The sequence below is a fragment of the Lithobates pipiens genome, unplaced genomic scaffold, assembly GCF_037356315.1.
Source record: "Lithobates pipiens isolate NorthernLeopardFrog02 unplaced genomic scaffold, aLitPip1_a1.2 Scaffold_13, whole genome shotgun sequence".
NCBI classification, from domain to species: domain Eukaryota; kingdom Metazoa; phylum Chordata; class Amphibia; order Anura; family Ranidae; genus Lithobates; species Lithobates pipiens.
This window is the reverse complement of record NW_027507718.1, coordinates 343508675-343532264: the sequence shown is the minus strand read 5'-3', so window position 1 is coordinate 343532264 and position 23590 is coordinate 343508675. Positions and strand designations below refer to the sequence as shown.

The following is a 23590-nucleotide window of genomic DNA, read 5'->3' as shown; positions in this document are numbered from 1 at the left end:
ATCAGGCAACACTTTGCATTCATTCATAAAATGCAAAGCATCCTCTCAATAGCGCCTGTGCTGAGCTGCCATCTTCCTGTGTTCAGAATGCATCAGGTCAGCCACTCAGCAGATGACCCGGAAGCAAGTGGAGATCACTGGAGTAGAGGTGTCTATTTCAGTGCATTTCCAGCTTCCAGGCATTTGGCCAGGAATAGTATATAAGGTACATAGTTCCATTATTGTGTATATAAAATTACATTGCTGTAACATTTAGAATATCAGGGGGTATTCTAATACAGCAGTGGGGCTGGCCTCTTTAGAATCACCTGGAGCAGACAGAGATAGATGTAAGTATAATCTCTCAATCTATACACAAACAGTATCTCACAAAAGTGAGTACACCCCTCACATTTTTGTAAATGTTTTATTATAGCTTTTCATGTAACACTGAAGAAATTACACTTTGCTACAGTGTAAAGTGTACAGCTTGTATAACAGTGTAAATTTGCTGTCCCCTCAAAATAATTTAACAGCCATTAATGTCTAAATCACTGGCAACAAAAGTAAATATACCCCTAAATGAAAAAGTCCATATTGGGTCCAATTAACCATTTTCCCTCCACGGTGTCATGTGACTCGTTAGTGTTACAAGGTCTCAGGTGTGAATGGGGAGCAGGTGTGTTAAATTTAGTGTCATCACTCTCAATCTGTCATACTGGTCACTGGAAGTTCAACATGGCACCTCATGGCAAAGGATTCTCTGAGGATCTGAAAAAAATAATTGTTGCTCTACATACAAAGATGGTCTAGGCTATAAGAAGCTTGCCAAGGCCCTGAAACTGAGCTGCAGCACAGTGGCCAAGACCATACAATGGTTTAACAGGATAGGTTCCAGATATGATGCCTCGCCATGGTCGACCAAAGAAGTTGAGTGCACGTGCTCATCATCATATCCAGAGGTTGTCTTTGGGAAATTGACATAGTAGTAGGGATGCACGGAAAAATGCCCTTTTCGGCAATTTGCAGAAAGAGAAAATACAGCCGATAACCCCCCCCCCCCGTACAGCCCATCATGGGGGTGTCCTATAGCGCAGGAGAGCTGCCTCCGCCGCCTGTTTGATCACAGCACCGGGAACAACACAGCTTTCATTTCAATAGCTGTGTGTTCCCGGCCACGCGCTGTCACATAAGCCCCCTGTGTCTGGGGAGCTTTGAGAGACAGATCACCCGTCCCAAGATTGGATGGTGATCTGTCTATCAAAGTGCCCGGATAAGGGGGAGGGGCTGTATGTGACGGCATGTGGCCGGGAACACACAGCTATTGAAATGAAAGCTGTGATGTTCCCGGTGCAGTGATCAAACAGGCTCTCCTCTTCTCTTCACAGGCTGCCTGCAATAGGGGACACTCACTCTGGCTTCACTGGGGGGAACGCTTGCTGGCTGTACTGGGCGGAGGGAGTGCTGGCTGGCTGTACTGGGGGGGAGGGGGGCGCTGGCTGGCTGCAAGAGGGGACACTGGCTGGCTGCAAGAGGGGACACTGGCTGGCTGCAAGAGGGGACACTGGCTGGCTGCATCTGACGGGCACTGGTGAGGCTGCATTGATCTCCTGTACCATGTCCCCAGTCTCTGACCATCTCCTGTACCATTTCCCCAGTCTCTGACCATCTCCTGTACCATGTCCCCAGTCTCTGACCATCTCCTGTACCATGTCCCCAGTCTCTGACCATCTCCTGTACCATGTACCCAGTCCCTGACCATCTCCTGTACCATGTCCCCAGTCCCTGACCATCTCCTGCACCATGTCCCCAGTCCCTGACCATCTCCTGCACCATGTCCCCAGTCCCTGACCATCTCCTGCACCATGTCCCCAGTCCCTGACCATCTCCTGTACCATGTCCCCAGTCTCTGTCCATCTCCTGTACCATGTCCCCAGTCTCTGTCCATCTCCTGTACCATGTCCCCAGTCTCTGTCCATCTCCTGTACCATGTCCCCAGTCTCTGACCATCTCCTGTATAAAAATTTTTTTTAACAATGTTTCAGTGCTGTTTCGGTATCGGTACCAAAAAAAAACATTTGGTGCACCCCTACATATGAGTGTTGCCAGCATTGCTGTAGAGGTTTAAAGGGGTGAGGGGGGGGTCAGCCTGTCAGCGCTCAGACCATACGACGCATGCTGCATCTAATTGGTCTGCATGGTTGTTGTCCCAGAAGGAAACCTCTTCTAAAGATGATGCACAAGAAAGCCTGCAGCTTGCTGAATACAAGCAGACTAAATACATGGATTACTGGAACCATGCCCTGTGGTCTGATGAAACCAAGATAAACTTATTTGGTTCAGATGGTGTCAAAATATTGACACTTTGGCCCCAATCTGGACATTTTCACTTAGGGGTGTACTCACTTTTGTTGCCAGCAGTTTAGACATTAATGGCTGTGTTGAGCTATTTTGAGGGGACAGAAAATTTACACTGTTATACAAGCTGTACATTCACTACTTTACATTATAGCAAAGTGTCATTTCTTCAGTGTTGTCAGATGGAAAGATATAATAATATATTTACAAAAATGTGAGGGGTGTACTCACCTTTGTGAGGGGAGATTTTATATATATATATATACACACACACACATACACACACACACACACACACAGTTGTGCTCATAATTTTACATTTTATGATCACAATTTATGATTTCTTGGCCATTTTTCAGAGACTATGAATAATACAAAAACATTTAACTCGTGGTGAGTGTTTGGCTGCAGCCATTTATTATCAATCAACTTTGTTTACTCTTTTTAAATCATAATCACAACAGAAACTACCCAAATGACCCTGATCAAATGTTTAAATACCCTGGTGATTTTTGGTCTGATAACATGCACACAAGTTGACACAAAGAGGTTGTAACGGCTGTTAAAAGGTAACCATCCCCACCTGTGATCTGTTTGCTTGTAATTAGTGTGTGTGTGTATAAAAGGTCAATGAGTTTATTTATGGACTCCTGAGAGACCCTTGCAACTTTCATCCAGTGCTGTACTGACGTTTCTGGATTATGGGGAAAGCAAAGGATCTGTGGGAAAAAGCAGTTGAACTGTATAAAACAGAAAAGTGATATAAAAAGATATCCAAGGAATTGGGAATGCCAATCAGCAGTGTTCAAACTATAATTAAGAAGTGGAAAATGAGGGGTTCTGTTGAAACCAAACCACGGTCAGGTAAACCAACTAAAATTTCAGTCACAAATGCCAGAAAAATTGTTCGGGATGCAAAGAAAAACCCACAAATAACTTCAGGTGAAATACAGGACTCTCTGAAAAAAATGTGGTGTGGCTGTTTCAAGATGCACAAAAAGGAGGCACTTGAAGAAATACGGGCTACATGGTCGAGTCACCAGAAGAAAGTCATTACTAAGTAAATGGCACAAAGTATACCGCTTACAATACGCCAAACAGCACAGAGACAAGCCTCAAACCTTCTGGCACAAAGTAATTCGGAGTGATGAGACCAAAATTTTGCTTTTTGGCCACAACCATAAAGGCTACATTTGGAGAGGAGTCAACAAGGCCTATGATGAAAGGTACATCATTCCTACTGTGAAACATGGAGGTGGATCACTGATGTTTTGGAGATATGTGAGCAACAAAGGCACAGGAAATTTGTTCAAAATTAATGGCAAGATGAATGCAGTACGTTATCAAAAAATACTGGAGGAACATTTGCATTCATCAGCCAGGAAGCTTCGCATGGGACGTACTTGGACATTCCAACATGACAATGATCCAAAACACAAGGCCAAGTCGACCTGTCATTGGCTACAGCAGAATAAAGTGAAGGTTCTGGAGTGGCCATCTCGGTCTCCTGACCTCAATATCATTGAGCCATTCTGGGGAAATATCAAAATGTGCAGTTCATGCAAGACAGCCCAAGAATTTACAACTGGAGGCTTTTTGCCAAGATGAATGGGCAGCTTTACCATCTGAGAAACTAAAGAGCCTCATCCACAAATACCACAAAAGACTTCAATCTGTCAATGATGTTAAAGGGCGCAATACACGGTAATAAGAACTGGGGTATGTAAACTTTTGATCAGGGTCATTTGGGTAGTTTCTGTTGCCATTATGATTTAAAAAGGAGTGAACACAGCAGATTGATAATAAATGGTTTCAGCCAAACACAAACTATGAGTGAAAAGAAAGTTTTTGTGTTATTCATATTCTCTGAAAAATGAAGAAATCAAATTCTGCCAGGGTATGTAAACTTATGAGCACAAGAGAGTGTGTGTTTTATATATATATATATATATATATATATATATATATATATATATTATTTTTTTTTATACACCCACACATAGTTACATTGATCCAGCTTGGAAAAAATAACATAGCTGATAATCCATCTTTAACAAGTGTTTTTTTTTTTTTTGTTCAATAACATTGGAGATAAGAATGCAAAACGAATTACCCTCCAACTTCCGAGGAACAATCTGTGGTTCAGTCTGTGACTTATGCAGACTTCTGGATATGAGGTCTTCAGGTATTTTACCGGATACAGAAGAAAAATCACAAAAGTTCTGTTTAGGCTCAGTCATGCTTTCTGAAGTTTTATAAGCCGTTTCCATAGGAAACATACTAATTATTGGCTCCTCCTTAAAAGTGCTTTCATATGCAGTTCTTTGTGGGAGAAGTGGGGGGGACAGCAGTGCAGATTGTTCTTTACCCAGACTGTTGTCTGAGCCAGTTAAGTGCTTTTGGTTACCCGTATCCATGCTTTCTAGAGAGTCCAAATCTGTCCATTTTTCAGCTAGAGCATCACTGTAAGTAGAGTCTTTTGGCGAAGGGGGTCTCATGTCTGAACTGATCTGTTGGCTTGCGTCACAAGCTGCTGTATTACTGGCTACACTTGATTTCTGTTTTATGCTGTAATACACCGAGCACTTGTGCTGCTTCTTCTGAGAGTGGCTGTAGGTAGCAGGACCCCTCTTGGATGCATTCTGGCTGCGGACCGGTACAGCAGCAGCAACAGCCAGGTAGCCCTTTCCTTTCCCCTTATCAGGAGGACTGCTGGAGTCAGTAAAACTTTTACAGCTGCCCCTGTAATGATGCAATCAAAAAGAAGTACATTATAAAACTTTACAGTAGAGTGAAAAATAGTGTAATCTGCAAAACGAAATGAAAATCTGGTTCTGGAGTAAATGAAAAAGCAGGGCTGACACAATCACATATGTATCAGAGTACACAAAGTCTACCTCTGAACACTGAGAGCAGAAAAGAACACACCCTTTTTTTCTCCGGTCTCTGGTCCTACTAATATCTAAACAAAAAAAATCTAACATTGTTTAGTTCTAAAGTGTTTGCTCAACACCCCCAAATAAAAGTTTTTTACAAAAAGTTTTTTACAAATATACATTTCGTTAATTTTGCTGCTAAAAAAACCCAGTTGGGATTGGGAACTTTTCCATGTTTTAATTTCTTTGGGGGTGCACAGCTCTTTTGACTCTCATCTATGTGTTTTTCTATGATATAGCTCACCTTCTCCCCAACCCCCCAAAATGCATTGCAACATTCCAAGCACATTATTCAGCTCCTGCAAAGAGCTCATTTGCCATTCCATACCTGCAGGCTGTACACGACCTGTTGACAAAAACTTTAAGTAGGCAGGATGTTACAATTGCGCACCCAGCATAGAAGGAACAAGTGCGCTGGCTAACAAACAGACTTCTGTCAAACAGACATGTAGAAACATTTTTGACCATCAGCAGGGGATGCCACTGTCAGGAAATATCCCAGGAGGGGCGCATTCCTCTATCCCACCTAAGTGCAGATTCCTTAAGGTGTCTAACATTCATTTTATCAACCAGAAAAGCAATTTATCATCAGGTGTATGGATGTATGGGTTAAGCCCTGCTAGGCTGCCATTCTTATTTCCAGTAAAAATGTGTTATCTATTACTGGTACATTTACTGAACAGCATGAAGGAGATGAGCGAGAGAAGCGAAGGTCCTGATAACGTGACTTCTGTCAAAGGGTTGGAAAATTTTTGGATGATCTGCAGTGAGTGCCCCTGTCAGAATCCAATATGCCGAGAGGGAGGATTCCTCCATTTACCTCATTTGTTTGGATGGAGGAATCTGTTTTTTCCCACCTCATTCAGCCATCTGGCTGAACAAAAAAAAAAAGGAAGAATTGTGCATGGCCAAATCTTAAACCTGCCTTCTATGAAATAAGTATTTAACGTGGATGTCTATCATTATTCAACATCACATTGGCTACTTTCAGACTGGGGTGTTGGCGGTAAAGCACCAGTGCTTTACCGTAATTTTTGCAAAAATTTTAACCCTTTTTCACATGCTAGCAGATGTTAAAAGCACCCCACTACCAGCAAGAAAAGGGTTAAAACTTCCCTGCAAATCACCGCTGCAGCAGCACTATGCCGGCAGTGCTACCCATTGATTTCAATGGGCAGGGACATTTTGGGAACGGTATATGCATCGCTTCTACAGCGCTGCAAAGATGCAGCTTGAAGGACTTTTTTGTGTCCTGCCAGCACACCACTCCAGTGTGAGCGCACTCGGGCTTTCACACTGGAGAGGAGAGGCTCTTTACAGGAGCTATTTTTAGCTCTATAGCGTCTGTAAAGAGCCTCGGTGTGAAAGCAGCCTAAATGAGGAATAAATCAGCAAAGGTTGATACAACTTTCTAACACTCCAAAGCACGGTCTGAGGTTTTAACATTTGGCTCCCAGATAGATCCTGAGAGGTGGATCTGACATTTCTCCTTTCTCTGCATCAAAAGATATTACACTTAGAGGTACCCTCGGCAATTGGTTTATTCTTTCGCTGTAGGAAAACTACAGAGAATTTTACTATCCATAAGTGCTACCAAAGTTCCACCCTGTCCATGGCGCACTGGATGTGACTGACCGTAGTGGGAACCAATGGCCCCTGCTATCTAAGCAAATGAGGAGAAAGACCTAGGAGAGCTGGATCGAGATGGGGCTCATGTATGTATGGGGGGGGTCTGGGAGGGCTGCTGCACACAGGTTTTTACCTTCATGCACAGAATTCTTGACGGTAGAAAAACCTTAAGTCTTTACAACCACTTTAATTTACACATGGCATTGAACACACTATATTTGTGTACTTTTAGTTCAATATCAATGTATTTTTTTTTTTTTTGACACATCAATTGCCAATGGCTCCTGCTGCTGTCTGTGCCTGTGAAAGAGAAACAGAAAACAAAAAAAAAATATGGAGGCAAGTATTTAACCGCTTCCCGACCAGTCGCCGCAGTTTTCCTAATGCAGAATGGCACAGGTGGGCGAAGCAACGTTGCCTTACGTCAAGACGGTCGGATTTGTTTTAGAACCGATCAGGTTCCAGCCCCAGACCAATGCTTTCGGGCCTGGACCTGCTGATCTGTACTGACAAATAAAATCCTCCCCTGCCTGTGTAAGTGTAAACACACAGGCAGGGGAAATGATGTCATCTCCCCTCGTGGAACTCTCTTCCGTTCCAGAGAGAGGACATCCAAACATGAGTTGCACCAACACTACACTGACACAGTACACATAGGTATACATTTCACCCCCCCCCCCCACACTTAACCCCTTCACTCCCTGTCACTGTGTCACCCAGTGCAGTTCTCAAATGTTTACTTGATCACTGTACTGGTGTCATTTGTGACACTAATCAGCATTAGGGTACTTATTAGTAGCCCCAAATATGTCTAGGAACCACCTCTAATAACCCCCCCAATAAAAGTTTATCCCCTTGATGACCCGTCACCAGTGATCACTGTATTAGTGTTACGGGGGACGCTGGTTAGCCATTTTTTTATAATGTCAGTGCACCCGCCATATATTACCCAATAAAGGTTTAACCCCCTGATCACCCGGCGGGCAGGGTCTGCGTCTCACCAGGCAAAGTCAGCTTAGTGCCAGTAGCCAACACCCATGCACCATACACCTCCCTTAGTAGTAGAGTGTCTGAACAAATCAATATCTTTGATCTGATGAGAACTATATTAGCGTCCCCAATAGTTTAGGGTTTCCAAAAACGCATTGTTAGCGGTATCAGCCCAGATACCTGCGTTTAGCCACTCTGCCCAGCCAACCCCACCGCAGTATCGATTGATCACTGACACTTACAAAACACATGACTGCAGCATTCGCAGAGTCAGGTCTGGTCCCTGTGAACACTAGTGGCTTTTTGAGTAGAATTTGAAGCTGTCGCTGGCAGTTAGGTGCTTTTTTTTCCTGCGCGTCTAACAAGTGCAACAGTAAATTTAGAGGCCAAAATGTCCAATCGAAGGTACACTAGTGAAAAGGTCTACACATTTCTGAGCATGACAGATGAGAGTAAAGAGGAACTCACCTATTTGTCAGATTCAGGCTCAGAATACGAACCTGTAGACAACAGCAGGACTTGGGCAGATAGGAATTCAGGTGGAAACAGTTGATTTTACCTCACTTGATTTTTTTAGTCGCTATTTTTCACAGAAGATCTCTATAGATCTATTGTGGACCAAAGCAATTTGTATGCTGGTCAATTCATCGTCGCTAATCCCCAGTTGATCCTTGCTAGAGATTGGAGACCTATTACGGTCTCCGAATTTAAGATCTTCCTGGGCTTATCCCTCCTCACGGGCATAATTTAAAAAAAAGTGAGTTGCGGTCATATTGGTCCACTGACCCAATTCACTATATGCCCTTGTTCTCTGCCTCCTTAACCAGAACATGATACGAGCTTGCGGTTCATGCATTTCAATGACAATGAACTCTGTCGTCCTCGGGGTGACCCTGAATATGATCGGCTCTACAAAACTCAGCCCCTCGTAAACCACTTCAACCAGCATTGTGCAGCCTTGTTTACTCTCAATCAAGTTGTCTGCGTTGATGAGTCCCCGATTACGTTTTCTGGCCACTTGTCATTCAAACATTATCTTTCCAGCAAGCATGCCAGACATGGGGTCAAGATGTATAAGCTCTGTGATAGGACAACAGGCTATACATATAGTTTTATGGTGCATGAGGGAAGAGATAGTTATGTAGAACCGGCGAACTGCCCAGACATGGAAGTGCTGGTAAGATTGTGTGGGACTTGGTGTCACTGTTATTTGGAAAGGGGTACACCACTAGTATGTGGACAATTATTACATGAGCATGACACTTTTTAGTCACTTGCTTGATCATCGAATTGGCGCATGTGGCACTGTGCGATCTAATCGTCGGGGCTCATCCCAGCGGCTTGTAAATTCCCGTCTTAGGCTGGGGGAGAGAGCACGTTTAAAGTTTAACATTTTGCTCGCTGTGAAGTGGAGGGGTAAAAAATGTTTTCGTTCTGTCCTCCCTTCACACAGACCCGACAGTCCCAATTTCTACAGCAACTGGTGTTGTGGAGAAACCCCTCTGTGTCCACGAATATAACCTTAATATAGGAGGGGTGGACCTCAACGACCAGTTGTTGGCACCGTACCTAATTGCCTGTAAGGCCAGACGTTGGTATAAAAAAAGGGTCTGTATATTTATTCCAATTGGCTCTGCTGAATGCTTATGTGCTATACAAAGCTTCAAGACGAACTGGATCCTTCCTTAAATTCCAGGAAGAGATCATCACAGCCCTTCTGTTTCCAGACAATGCTGTGACCCAACTTCCCAATCCAAATGCAGTAAGCCAGCTGCATGAGAGGCATTTTCCTTATGTCCTCCCTGGTACCCCTACCCAAAGAAATCCCCAGAAGAAGATGTGTCTGTTGAAAGCGTGGCTTTAGGTGTGACAATCGCTTTTATTATCCCTCCTGTCCTGACCAACCTGGTCTTTGCATTGGTGAATGTTTTGAATGCTACCACACACTAGTGGAGTATTAGCGTAAAGTACAGCATTGCACAGTCGTAGGGCACACTTACACAGGGTCTTGAAAGATGAAATGCCCATCACATTTTGAGAGACCCTAATCTGGAACGTTTACAGTTCATATAAAAGTCCAAAAAGATATAAATTTTTTTTAATAAAAACACAATAAAAATAAAAAAGCCAAAAATAGTTGTGGTTTTATTTTTCTCTCTCTTATGTTGGCTCTCTATTGTCCGCTCTATTGTTACTGTATTTTAGAACTGTAATGTTTTATTTTTACTATGTTTTATTGTATTTGCTTTGCGGGAATGGTATGTCTGTGGCTTGTTATACTGTTACTTTGTTTTACCGTTAACCATCATTTGCTTAGCAGGTAAGCCTGTCAGCTGCAGCACCAATTTATCGTGACAGCAACAGCGTTTGCTTTCATGATACGTAAAACAGCGACTCCAGTGCTGTAGGAGGCGATTTCACCATCACAGTTAAAACAAATGGTGCATGTATGCCCATCATTAGAAGCAGGTGGATGAAGGACAGTATTATAATGGTGGGCATACCCAATCTCTTTTTTTGGTTCAGCCCACAGGCTGCATGAAAAAAAAAGAACATTATATTGTGTGGTCATATCAGAATGAGTATTTGAGTGGTCATACCAGAACGATGCCTGCAGGTTTAGGTCGGCTTTCATTTAAAAGCAATCCTAGCAGCTAATTTGCCTCTAGACTGCTTTTACAAGCAGTGCGAAGGAATGTCCGTCCTTAACAACCCCCCCCCCCCCCCCTCCAACTGTCTTCCATGGTTTTCTTGGGCTCTCCTGTCCCAACAGGGAACCCGAGAATGCAGCCGGTGGTTCTGCCAGCTGACCATAGAGCTGATCGGAGACCAGGATGGCTCCAATCATCTCTACAGCCTAAGAAACCGGAAGCTACGAGCATTTCATGACTTAGGTTTCGCTGGATATAAACAGCGCCATTGGGAAAGCATTTTATAACACCGATCTTGGTGTGGTGTGGTCAGATGCTTTGAGGGCAGAGGAGAGCTCTAGGGTCTAGTAGACCGAATTTTTTTTTTTTTTTGCAAAAAAAAAAAATAATAATAAAAAAAAAAAAAAAAAAAAAAAAATGAAAGGAGCAGTATCCATGTACTCAGCATAAGATTATCTTTTTTTATTTCATCAAGCATTTGGGCAACATAGTGTGTTTTAGTGCATTACAATTAAAAAAAGTGTTTTTTCCCCCAAAAAATTGCGTTTGAAAAGTCGCTGTGCAAATACCGTGTTAAAGAAAACAATTGCAACACCCACCATTTTAATCTGTAGGGCCTTTGCTTTAAAAAAAAAATAATAATATTTAGGGGGGTTCAAAGTAATTTTCTAGCAAAAATGTTTTTTTTCATGTAAACAAAACGTGTCAAAAAGGGCTTTGTCTTTAAAGCGGAGGTCCACCCTCAAGTGGACCTTCCGCTCATTGGAATCCTCCCCCCCTCCGGCGCCACAATTGGCACCTTTCGGGGGGAGGGGGTGCAGGTACCTGTACAGTACAGGTAACTGCACCCACTTCCGGGATGGCTCTGTGCGGAAAGGGGCGTAGATTATGCCCCTTTCCAAAAGTCCCCCGCTGCCTGCTGGGAAACAAAGATCCCAGAGGCAGCGGGTCCATCCTTATTGCGCAGCGCGACTCGCGCATGCGCAGTAGGGAACCGGGAAATGAAGCCGAAAGGCTCCACTTCCAGATTCCCATACCAAAGATGGCGGTGGCAGCACCCGAGAGACGATCGAGAGATCGGCTTCGGGTGCCGACATCGCGGGCGCGCTGGACATGTAAGTGTCACTATTTTAAAAGTCAGCAGCTGCAGTATTTGTAGCTGCTGGCTTTAAAAAAAAAAAAAAAAAAACGCAGACTCCCTCTTTAAGTGGTTAGAAGAGTGGGTGATGTGTGACATAAGCTTCTAATATTGTGCATAAAATGCCAGGACAGTTCAATACCCTCCCCAAATGACCCTTTTTGGAAAGTAGACATCTCAAGCTATTTGCTGATACGCATGTTGAGTGTATGGAATGTTCTATATGTTGCCATAAGTTTCAAGGAAAATTACAAACTTTTTTTTGTTTTGCGCAAAGTTGTCACTAAATGATATATTGCTCAAAAATGCCATGGGGATATGTGAAATTACACCCCAAAAAACATTCTGCTGCTTCTCCTGAGTATGTGGATACCACATGTGTGAGACTTTTTGGGAGCCTAGCCGTGTACAGGACCCCAAATCCAAGCACTGCCTTCAGGCTCTCTAAATGCGTAAAATTGTGATTTTACTCCTCATTCACTACCTATCACAGTTACGGAGGCCACGAAATGTCCAGACAAATTCCCCCAAATGACTCCATTTTGGAAAGCAGCACCAAAAGAAAGATCTATTTGTGGTAAAAAAAAAGGACGCCAATTTTGTTTGGGAGCCACATTGCACGACCGCGCAATTATCAGTTAAAGCGATGCAGTGCCGAATCGCAAAAAGGGGCTTGGTCCTTTGGCTGCAAATTGGTCCAGGGATTAAGTGGTTAATCTACAAACTGTGCAACTGACTAAAGATGAATGATAACTTTGCTATAGGTGTAGGCCATTTATATACCTTCTAAAGCCTGACTGGAATACTCCCAGGACATAGCTAAGTACTCCCAGGACGTTGCTAAGTGAGGCCTAGTCGTCACTGCTCACCTCCACCATCACAAGAATGAGCTCTTCTCCAATTCAAACCTCCTTACATACTCTTTTTCTCCCCTGATGCAGTAACTCTGCGCTCCACATTTGAGAGCTCATTCCTTTGATGGAGGAGGATGACTAGATCTCACTTAGAAACGTCCTGGGAGTATTCCAGTAAGGTTTCATAGGGTATGTAAATAGATAACACCTATAGCAAGGGCGTTATTCAAGTTTAGTCAGAGCTGCAAAGTTTATTTTTATCTTTAGATGCCCTTTATCTGCATAGGCAGTTTGGTGGTAAAGGTGAACTATCCTTTTAAGGTAAAAAACCTCCCGCCTTTAGAACCACGTTAAGCTATGATCCTATCATTTATTCATTTTTTGGTCCAGCTATCCGTTTTCCACCAAAGTGAGAGCTCTAATATAATCAAATTTATCAGCTGGGTGTTTTTTTGCAATGAGCTACTGCAGCACTGAATAAAAAGAAAACTGTTTCAATGTGCCAAAAGACTAAAAGAATTTGGCGAAAGCAGATATGCACGAGTTGTCAGATATAGAATAAACCAGTTATAGTATAGTAAAGCTACCTTTGGGTTGGTTGGGATTAATAAAGTTCTTCCTGGAAAAAAAAAAAAATACACAGCTCTGGCTGCGAACTCACCTAAGTTTTGCCACTGTTCCCCCAGTAATTGTTTTGTGACACTAGATAGCCTCTTCAGATTTTAATGACACTGCACATTATTTAACATAGAAGACTGAGGACATCCTGTGAGCACAGGGCATTATGAACATGCCTCCTGCATTTACATACAATGATGTAGACAGCAGTATGAACACCATCACCTCAAAGCTGCTCATTGCATCATCAATGGTCCCAAGAGGGCCCTCAAGTGCAGAACTGGATTTTAAATGGGATACCGGTAAAACATGAGAAGTATAGTATTGCTAGACCAAAAAAATGTATTTCAAAAAACGTACCTGTAGGATTCGGAGGTGATTGTATCAACTGCACCAGAACATTGCTGGGGGGGCGAGCTGGGGTTGTTTCTTTGTCTTATCTTTAAAAAGTCTGAAAGAATATACTGTGCTTGCTGAAAGGCAATTAAAACAACTCCAACAAGAGACAAACTGTAAAACAAAAAACAAAAAAATTAATAAAGCAGTGGCTTACAAAAATATGGGTTGACTATAAATGGTTTATTGTTCTTTGTCACATTGCTGCTGTTAGAGTTAATGGTACTTAGCTGCCTAGCCAAAATAGTAGAGCCCCTTAGCAAAATGTATATTTCCTTTTATGCTCATCACTTTGAACTCTATTCAGGAAGAACAGAAAAAGATGGCAATACTTGGGGGCCTGCCTAAGGTGAAAGACTGGTCTGCAGCTCTACACATGCAAACATACTGTTCCTGACATCACAAAATTATATGAGCCTAGGTTTGAAGATGGACAGGATGTGCCATTGCATCCCTCAGTGATATCACACTATTCCACCAAATATTAGCCAGGGCTCGACCACACCTGTTCCTGCCATGCCCATTCTGTTCCTGGGCCCCATTGGTTGCTGACACTATATTTAGAAGTGTGGACACTTTAAGTCCTTGGTGGTTCTATTGTTAAACATCAACATAAGCAAAACAATTTGAAACCAACTGTCTGGTAGAAACAAACATACAGGAAGTCGCTTAGAAAGTTACTTAAAAAGACCATCTTCATCTACCTAACAAAGAGGACGGTAAGTCTCCAGAAAGACTCTTCCCAGCTGGGCCCGGGAACTCCATCAGCACACAGGGGTAACAGGTGATGGGGGAGAGTCACATTGAGGGTGAAGCGGAACTCCAGATTGGAAGCACTCACTAGTGTGAGCTCACGAATTACCCAGGATGATGTGAAGTCTGGAATGAACCTGTCCAGTGAAAGATGAAATATTGTTAGTTTTCGGTCTCCGTTTACAAATTATAACAAGATACAAAAACACACTATAATATTCTCATTTTACAACAAGTTCATAAAGTTGAAATCCCAGATCCACGTATTTAAGTAAGCGTCAGAAAAAGCAAGCAGGCATCAAGGTAAACATAAATTCACCTTTACAACTGAAAGACACTACTGTTCACTCCAAATTTATGAGGTCCACCAGCTATCAGACTATATTGTTTACAAAGACTGCAGGCAGCTGTTCCGCCTGAAAATCATTGTGTACTGAGAGGCCACTAGACATCTTGATACCCAGACACACTGTTCCTAATCAATGTGATTACCATTCACGTAGTCACAATGCAAAAAAGCCATTTGACACGGTACACTTCATAGAGAAATCTATAAAGTGTAAAATTAATGAATGGGCATGCATCAGCAGCTGCTCATCCTTTCATTTACATTAAAATAATTTGTATTTTATTTTTTCTTTAAGCCCTTTCACTGTCCCTTCTCTCCACTTTCTGCACCTACAAATCTCATCACCAGGGCCATCTCTTTAGTGATCTGTATATATTAACTATAGGTTAACCTTTTTTTTTTTGTTCTTAAACTTACTGTATGGTCAGTGTGAAAGGGGATTAGAACATGTGTTATGTGTTTGTCATTTGTGCACCCCATGGAGAGATACACCCTCTCTATTTGTCCTGTTTATGGTGATCACCAAAAAGTGAATGCCCCAAATGTTGGATTACCCCCAGAATAGGAATAGAGGGGTAATCTTCCAGTGGGGACACTAATTCTGGTGACCCTGATAACATCCAGGGATTCCCTCACTTAAGAAGGATTTCCTCTAACTTCCGATTTTGGCTATAGAACAGGAAGGGATAATTCCTCTATCCATAATTTAAAGAAAAAAAAAAAAAGTTTGCCTTTAATTCTACTTTAACCCTACACCTCCCTTATCATACACATTAACCCCTTCACCGCCTCCTGGATAATGTATTAGTGCACCATTATCAAAACTCCATATTTTAACCCCCAAATACAAGCATTTTCAAAACATTCTGGCAAAAACTGAGATCGCTTCAGGGAGCCTACTATCCAAAAAGGGGTAATATGGAGAGTTTTCATACTGTCCTAGCATTTTTATTTTAAGGCAAGGGGATTTTTATTATTTTTTTTTTTTTTTTTTTTAACAAAATGTTTGTCTATTTCCCCTTTTAAAGCAAACTATAAAAAACAAAACAAAAAAAACAAAAAACAGTGGTTATTAAATACCACCAAAAGAAAAATCAAGTGTACATGAAGCCTAAATGTTTGCATACAGCATTAATAATCATTCAACAATATTATTGCTGCAGCATAATTACCAGTATATTTAATGTGTTTTTATTAAAGCTGGAATTTAGGATATGCAAATTTTGCCTGAATACAAGAGGCATATATTGTTGGTGTGCTCTATGTATTTCTTCCAGATCTGTGCAATAATCTAGTGTGAAATGTTGCCTCTGTGCAGGAGCTTCTTATAGTGAATTGGGCCAGTTGGTTCCCTCCCATACCTCTGCTGCCTGCAAAGGCTATGTACAGCACAGTTATGATGTCACTGCTACTTTTCCATGGGAATATTTGGGTTTGTAAAAGCGTGGTGGACACAGATTGGATTTATACCCTTTGTAGCTCTGATGAGGTATAAACAGTATTTAAACAAATGTTTTGTGATGGAAACTCAGCTTTAAAAAAAGAGAAAACCATAGCTGCTCTTAGATTCCCATATGCATTGTACATGAAAGGAATACTTAATTGCCAATTTAGTTTGTGGTTAGCTTAGTAATTTCTTCATAACTCACAATACTGGTACTCCTATATTAGAGTGGGCCTGCATTTTTTGATGTGTAGCTTAGACCTATTAATTCAAATGTATGTTATTATGAACACTGCTTTTAGTTTAGAGTTAAAAATCAGGTTTTAAGCTTATGCCGCCACATCCCAACAGGCCTTTAAAGGGAATCTGAATGACAGAAGGCAGCGTTCCTGATCATGGGACGCACTGTGACTGGCTGTCACAGCGGTCCCATGATCAGGAGCACCTTCCACTGTCTCTCAATCAAACTGTGAAAGCTCAGTCGGTGTGTTGGCACTACACAGTGTGTGCAGAACAGCAGTGTGCAGCACATGGACGTTAAGACCCACCCTACTGCAGAACACATGTTAAGCAGTTGGCAAGATACTGTATATTAGGTACTTTTGCCATTTGGCAGAGCTAAGCACTGGTAAATCGTTTTTGATTGCAGGAATGAGCACATCAACAGATATGACATTTACTTTATGCCTGGCTGACAGACTAACATGGACACTTACACAATGTTGATTTCCCGTGAGGCATTCTGGCTAAGAGAAAACGTGTGACAGTCTAGAACTTCGAACCCAAAACCTTGGCAGTTGTATCCATTAATTTTCATGGCCACAATAGTCAAGGGCAGAGAACCAATGTTTTCAACCTTAAACATTTTTGTGATGGACAGAACATGCTTGCTATCCTTTAACTCTGCAGAAAAATAAACAAAGTTTTGTTAAGTTTTACACTCTTGTAAAACAATGAAAACCCATGTTAATAAAATTACTTACGTTGTCTACAATCCATTAGCGTGGATTCTGGGACTTTGAATCGAAGGGACCCGCCGACTCCTGGCAGTCTTCCTCCAACACGCAACATCTCTCTTGCTCCATGACCCTCAACGGTGATCATATCCAGAAAAGTCAAATTGTTACTGTCAAGAAAGGTGCACTTAATATTAAAGAGAAGCTTTAGTACGTACAGGGGATTGTAGAACAGCCTCTATTACAGCTGCTATTGTAAGTTTTTTGTTTTTTTTGTTACCTTAATTCAAAGAATGCATTGAGGCAAAAATAGGATTTTTATAATAGCTTACCTGTAAAATCCTTTTCTTGGAGTACATCACGGGACACAGAGTACCATAGTAATTACTGTGTGGTTATAGGCCACCTTCAGGTGATGGACACTGGCACACCCTAAACAGGAAGTTGCCTCCCTATATAACCCCTCCCATACCAGAAACACCTCAGTTTTTGTAGCAAAGCAATATACATATACACCAGAAGAAGAGGGGCGGGACCCTCTGTGTCTCATGATGTACTCCAAAAAAAGGATTTTACAGGTAAGCCATTATAAAAATCCTATTTTCTTTATCGTACATCACGGGACGCAGAGCATCATAGTAATTACTATGTGGGATGTCCCATAGCAATGCTATTTGAAGGGATTGAGACACAACCCGTAAGGCACCAACAGAATTGAGGACTTATACTGCTGCCTGCAGCACACTGCGCCCAAAGACGATATCCTCATGCCCTTTTTTACATCCACTTGATAAAATCTGGTAAATGTATGGACTACAGACCAAGCGGCATTGCAGATCTGAGCCATTGTGGCTTGTGATGCACTGCCCCAGAAGCACTAACTGCTCTAATAGAGCACTCCTTGATATGAAAAGGTGAAATGTTACCTTTTAACCATTAGGTCTGAATTATAACTTGCTGAATCCACTTAGCAATAGTGGATTTTCAACGCTGCCTGTCCCTACTTAGGACCCTCTGGCAGCATAATAAAACAGCAATCTTTCAGATCTGAGTAGTCTTTAAATAGACCTTGACCGCTCTCACTACCTTAAGACAACGGTAGTGAGTTCTCTACCCTAGACCCTGGTTTTGGAAAAAAAAAAAAAAAAAAAAAAGACGGTAGGACAATATCTTGGTTTAGGTGAAAACCTAAAACCACCTTAATAATTAAGTATGGCTTCTTTACAGGAAAGAGCTGCCAACTCCAATTTATGTTTTTCTGAGGTTCTTGTTCACAGAGGATATAGCAGCGTCAATAGCTGGAATCCCCAATTTCTTATTAAACTCTTCCTCCATAGGATAAAGTGTTGAAAACTTTTTTGGAGGAAAAAACTGTTTATCTGGGTGCTCCCACTCAGAATACATAAGCTTTTTTAGCCATGAATGGATAGGAAAAGCATGAACAGTTTGGGGAGGCTTTAGTGAACCCAAACCAGAAGTGGGCTCATCGACTGACTCCGCTACTGGCAGCAGAAATGTGGAGAGAACCAATTCAGTGAGAGATTAAACCAACAATCTTTCTTGTGAACCTGATCCTTCTTGTATTAGGTTCTACGGAAGAGGAGTCACCAGCCTCTTCCTGGTCCTCTGAGAAAAAAAATTGTCATCTCTCGCCCCTTGTTCCTCAGCATGAGAGTCTGGAGCAATGGACGGGGACCTGTTACGCTTAGACCCACTCTGGGATGCGATTAAAGCGTACATTTTTTGCTCCAAGCCTAAAATGGTTGAAGAAAAAAACCTCCTTAGTAATATATACAAGGGCTACAGTGTTAAACGCAGCCGCAACACTTGTTACTCCTGATGGCTCACTCTGATCAGTCATATTACTCTCAGGGGAGGATTCCATCTTTTTCGAGAAGGTTCCAGGCTTTCTGTGGGACTGTAGAAGACTTTCTAGAGCCTTTAACCCCCCCCCCCCCCCCCCACCATAGCCGATGCATAAAGCAGACAGCGGCGCGCAGGCGCACTGAGCGCGCTGCGGCCAACGGCGATATGCCGCGAGTGGCGGCTCCCGTGCGTATGCACAGGAGTGACATCATCGCGGCTTCGCTGAATGACAGTGGCGGAGCAGCGAGACCCACCGAGAAGATGGATGCACCGGACGACAGGGGACAGTGGTGACTTCGCTGGCTCCTGTGTCAGGTAAGTGACACATAATGGACTACTATGCGATGCATAGTAGTCCATTATGCTTTACCTTTGTAGGGAATGAAAGAGGAAGTAAACTCATCAGGGTTTACTTCCTCTTTAAGAAGTTGGAGGCGAAACGTGTCATGTGAAGACTTTCGGTGATGATATTTTCAACAGTAGATACGCACGCTGAGGCGGCGATCCAATATTGTATGCTCATATCCCAGTCACATTTTGCAAGCGCATTTTCTTTTAATGTTTTAATAAAAGTTAAAAAAAAATTATGCTACAGAGATCTTTCTATAATCCTTTTTTATAGTATGAATATATTGCATTGAATATGGCCATTACATCGGATGAGTGGAGGAGAACAAAAGGAGAAAGGCCAACCAGAATACATCAGGACGATAATATGCCATTTTGACTCTAAAAGTCAACAACCATCGGTGAGTGGGAAAACACAGGAGGAGAGCACAGCACTGTGCATCCTGCACAGAGAAAGGAGTTTCTGCACTATGGCACGTTGAATTGCACTTATCACTTTCATATGTGCATGTGTGTATTTTTAGTCTTTATTAGTTGTGGTTTGCAATATTACACTATGTAAGCATGAGGGAATTTAGCAGTGCTGTGTTTTTTGAAGATGGTTTTAATAAGCTTTTTACAACCCACACAACAAGCAGCAGCTCAATTACCATGAATTTTAGATGGTTAGCACTGTTAGAAAATTACTACAGGACCATAGTGCGGGTATATTACCAAAATATAAGCATTAAGCTTTGTCATATACAAAAGAACAAGCTTTTCTTCTGAAAGTCAAATTGGTCCGTAAATCTCTACTTCAAGAGTTCGTTACTCGTTTTTCTGTTTTGGAAAACAGCTGTCTGCATGATCTGTCAGTTACTTCCTGCACAATAATGTGACTGTTGATGCAGGTGGGGTGACCAGAATATGCTAGGGACTCTGCTGGTGTTACCGCTGATGCTGGGGGCCCACAAAGTAATGAAAAACCACCGTTATCAGTAGTTATTGCTGAGAGAGACCCCCGCATAGCCAGAATTTACCTAAAATAAAATATAACAAATTACATGCAAGATGGAATATCTGGGTTCATGTGCAAACATGTTGGTGACATTTTTAGCAGTCATAAAAAATACATACCGGACAATTATAAGCGAGGTAACTTTTCGGTAATCCAGAGGTGCAAAGACTATTCCAACTTTCTGACACCCCCAAGGTGATAAATGTAATTCAAGTACTTCACCATTGCATTTCTGAGATTTTTCCTGTAGGATAGGAAGAAGGCATTGTCTTTTTAAAGTTTTGATATGTAAACGTTTCTCAAACTTTTATTTCCATCACCAACTTTTGTGACCTAGATGCCTCCAAGTACAACACACCAAGATTTTTTTTTGTTTTTCAACCCAGAGGGATGAAACTGTACTAACGATCTCTCCCACTGAGCTGCTGCGTTCTGACCCCCCTGCCCCATACCCCCCCCAGAATACTCTGTTTCTCCAGCATGCTCATCTGGCAGAAGCCAGCCAAATGGACAGTTTGTCAGACTGGTTGCTATACACATGGGTCATATGTCAGCCGTTTTTTTTATTGAACTGGCCAACGTCACCGGCATTCAGCCCGTGTGTACGGGGCTTTATATCTGTTCTGCATATTAATGCTACTGCCAAAAACAGTAGTAGCCCCCCCCCAAAAAAATACTTCCCTTAGCCCAAACTCCATCCAGCACTGTGCCTGAGAGTAGCAGCGCTGCTCTCTCCCTCCTCTTCCTCATATATGCGTGTCATACATCTCTCTTCTCGGACTCATATATGCGTGTCACCGCACAAAGCGGCTTACTATGGCGGCACACAGAGAAGAGGATGACCAAAAGTGCCGATGGAGGGACCCCAGAAGAGGAGGATTGGGGCAACTTTCTGCAAAAGCATTGCATAGAGTAAGCAAGTAAAATATGTTTATTATTTTTTATGTGACTTTTCTGAACCTTTCTATTTACTCTTTTCTCTTGCATTTGAAATTGCTGAACATCCTCTGCTACTACAAACTACAGCATTCAATTGGTTTTCCGAACACTGCCCTGTCATGGCTTCTTTCATACTTAACAGAGCACTCTTGCTCTCCTCTGCAGCGTTGTCACACCCCCATTAAGGTCTTCAAAAGTTTGGTCTTCAGTTTTTCCTGTATTCATAATACCGCGCTTTCCAAATAATTTCTTCCTTTGTCCTTCAAAACCACATGTACCCAGACTGCATACAGACCTATTATTCACTTCTAATGTATTCTTGCCTGTCTCTCCAGCCTTCACATTCCAAAACTCTTTCTAGAAAAATTTCTAAGTGTAATTGGTACCGTTTACCTCTCTCACGAGTGAGTGTCACCAAAGAAGAAGTCAGCATCATCTATCATCATATTCATAGCACATCCAAGTCCCTCACTTTTATTTCCATCTTTAAAGCAAACCTTTCCACAATTTAAAAGAGAAGTTTGGGATTTTTTTGTTTAATTGTAGAATCATACTTACCAAGGTGGATGCATCATTGCCCCAACGTTGCATCTGTCCCCTGTCTGATTGCTCAGTTCTCAGAGCGCCCTGAACAGAGACCTGGTGATTGTCTTCTCTGCCCCTCCAGTGCTCACTGGAGTGTTAGGCTGTGGAGGGGGCGGGAGTGGCAGGCACAAGTTTTCAGAGGCTCACTGAGAGGCTGAGCCGATCCAGGCATGTGGGCGGATCCCGACGATATGGTTGCAATCTCTCTCAAGCTTGGACCGGCTCTGTGACTTCAGCCCCCTGTCTGCTGAAAACGGGTTACAGGAGTGCAGAACAAGCTGCACTCCTGTGTTCTACAGGAAAAATACAGCCAAATGAGCTTTGGCTGTACTTCTCTTTTAAAAGATCAAAGTCCAAACCTTCATAAACACTCAACCTTGCCTTGCATACTATCACAAACACCACAGCGTGAATCCTTCCTTCCTACTACTTTTCTTCTGCTGCTCCTCTATATACTTCTCTTTACTTTCATATCATCAACCCAAGAACAAAACCTTACCACACAACAAAAACAAAAGCTTGACGCCGCCCTCCTCAATTATATATATATCAATTAAATGCGATTCAATATGCATAGATATAGCCTTCCATTTCAAAGTAAAACTGATGCTGTGTTATGTTGATATTTAACAAACCTACGGTTTTATGTAAAAACCTACATACATTACCTGCATGTCACATTGTTTTTGAAGCCTGAATTCGCCTGTTGTGAAGTCAACGTCCTGCTCAATTGCACCATACCTAAAAAGCAAACAGAATTTTAAAATTTAATAAAAAAACAAACAAAAAAAAACTGGACAAACAAAACTAATATGTTGGGGTGCTGTGATGAAAATCAAAATAAAAACACAAGGGCCAATTACATGCAATAATTAGGCTAATGTACATACCATTTGCCAAGAAGGCTGAGAGCAGCTTGAGGGTTGGGGTAATGTGAGAGAGGTAGTAGTTGCACGGTTACTGGAAAGGGAGATGGGTTCTTCAGCATAACATATTTCACCTAAAACAAAAACACCAAAAAGCATGAAACTAACTTGCAAAGATATAGTACCTTGAAAAAGTATTCATACCCCTTGACATTTTCCACATTTGTAATGTTACAACCAAAAACGTCAATGTATTTTATTGTGATTTTAGGTGATAGATCAACACAAAGTGGCACATAATTGTGAAGTGGAAGGAAAACGCTAAATGGTTTAAATTTTTTTTTTTTTACAAATAAATATGTGAAAAGTGTAGCGTGCAATTGTATTCACCCCCCTGAATACTTTGTAGAACCACCTTTCACTGCAATTACAGCTGCAAGTCTTTTTGGGGATGTTTCCACCAGCTTTGCATATCTAGAGTGATATTTTTGCCTATTCTTCTTTGCAAAATAGCTCAAGCTCTGTCAGATTGGATGGAGAGTGTCTGATCAGCAATTTTCAAGTCTTGCCACAGAATCCCAATTGGATTTAGATGTGGACTTTGAGTGGGCCATTCTAACACATGAATATGCTTTAATATAAACCATATTATTGTAGCTCTGGCTGCATGTTTTGGGTCATTGTCCTGCTGGAAGGTGAACCTCTGCCCCAGTCTCAAGTCTTTTGCAGGTTTTCTTCTAAGATTGCCCTGTATTTGGCTCTATCCATCTTCCCATCAACTCTGACCAGCTTCCCTGTCCCTGCTGAAGAAAAGCATCCCACAACATGATGCTACCACCACCACCATGTTTCATGGTGGGAATGGTGTGTTCAGGTTGATGTGCAATGTTAGTTTTTTGCCACACACAGCGTTTTGCTTTAGACCAAAAAGTTACATT

The 23590-nt window shown here is 42.0% G+C and overlaps 1 protein-coding gene across 2 annotated transcripts in view; it reads right to left on the bottom strand.

The window, feature by feature from the left end:
• TMEM131L (transmembrane 131 like) overlaps window positions 1-23590 on the bottom strand; it is a 155605-nt gene that overhangs the window by 48137 nt on the left and 83878 nt on the right. For both annotated transcript variants that reach the window (XM_077477067.1, XM_077477066.1), the window contains exons 18-25: window positions 22677-22786; window positions 22455-22527; window positions 20382-20506; window positions 17079-17221; window positions 16812-16998; window positions 14254-14439; window positions 13514-13663; window positions 4451-5079 (exon numbers count right to left, since the gene is read on the bottom strand). In XM_077477067.1, the coding sequence (XP_077333193.1) occupies window positions 4451-5079; window positions 13514-13663; window positions 14254-14439; window positions 16812-16998; window positions 17079-17221; window positions 20382-20506; window positions 22455-22527; window positions 22677-22786 (1603 nt within the window). The remainder of the gene's footprint in view (window positions 1-4450; window positions 5080-13513; window positions 13664-14253; window positions 14440-16811; window positions 16999-17078; window positions 17222-20381; window positions 20507-22454; window positions 22528-22676; window positions 22787-23590) is intronic.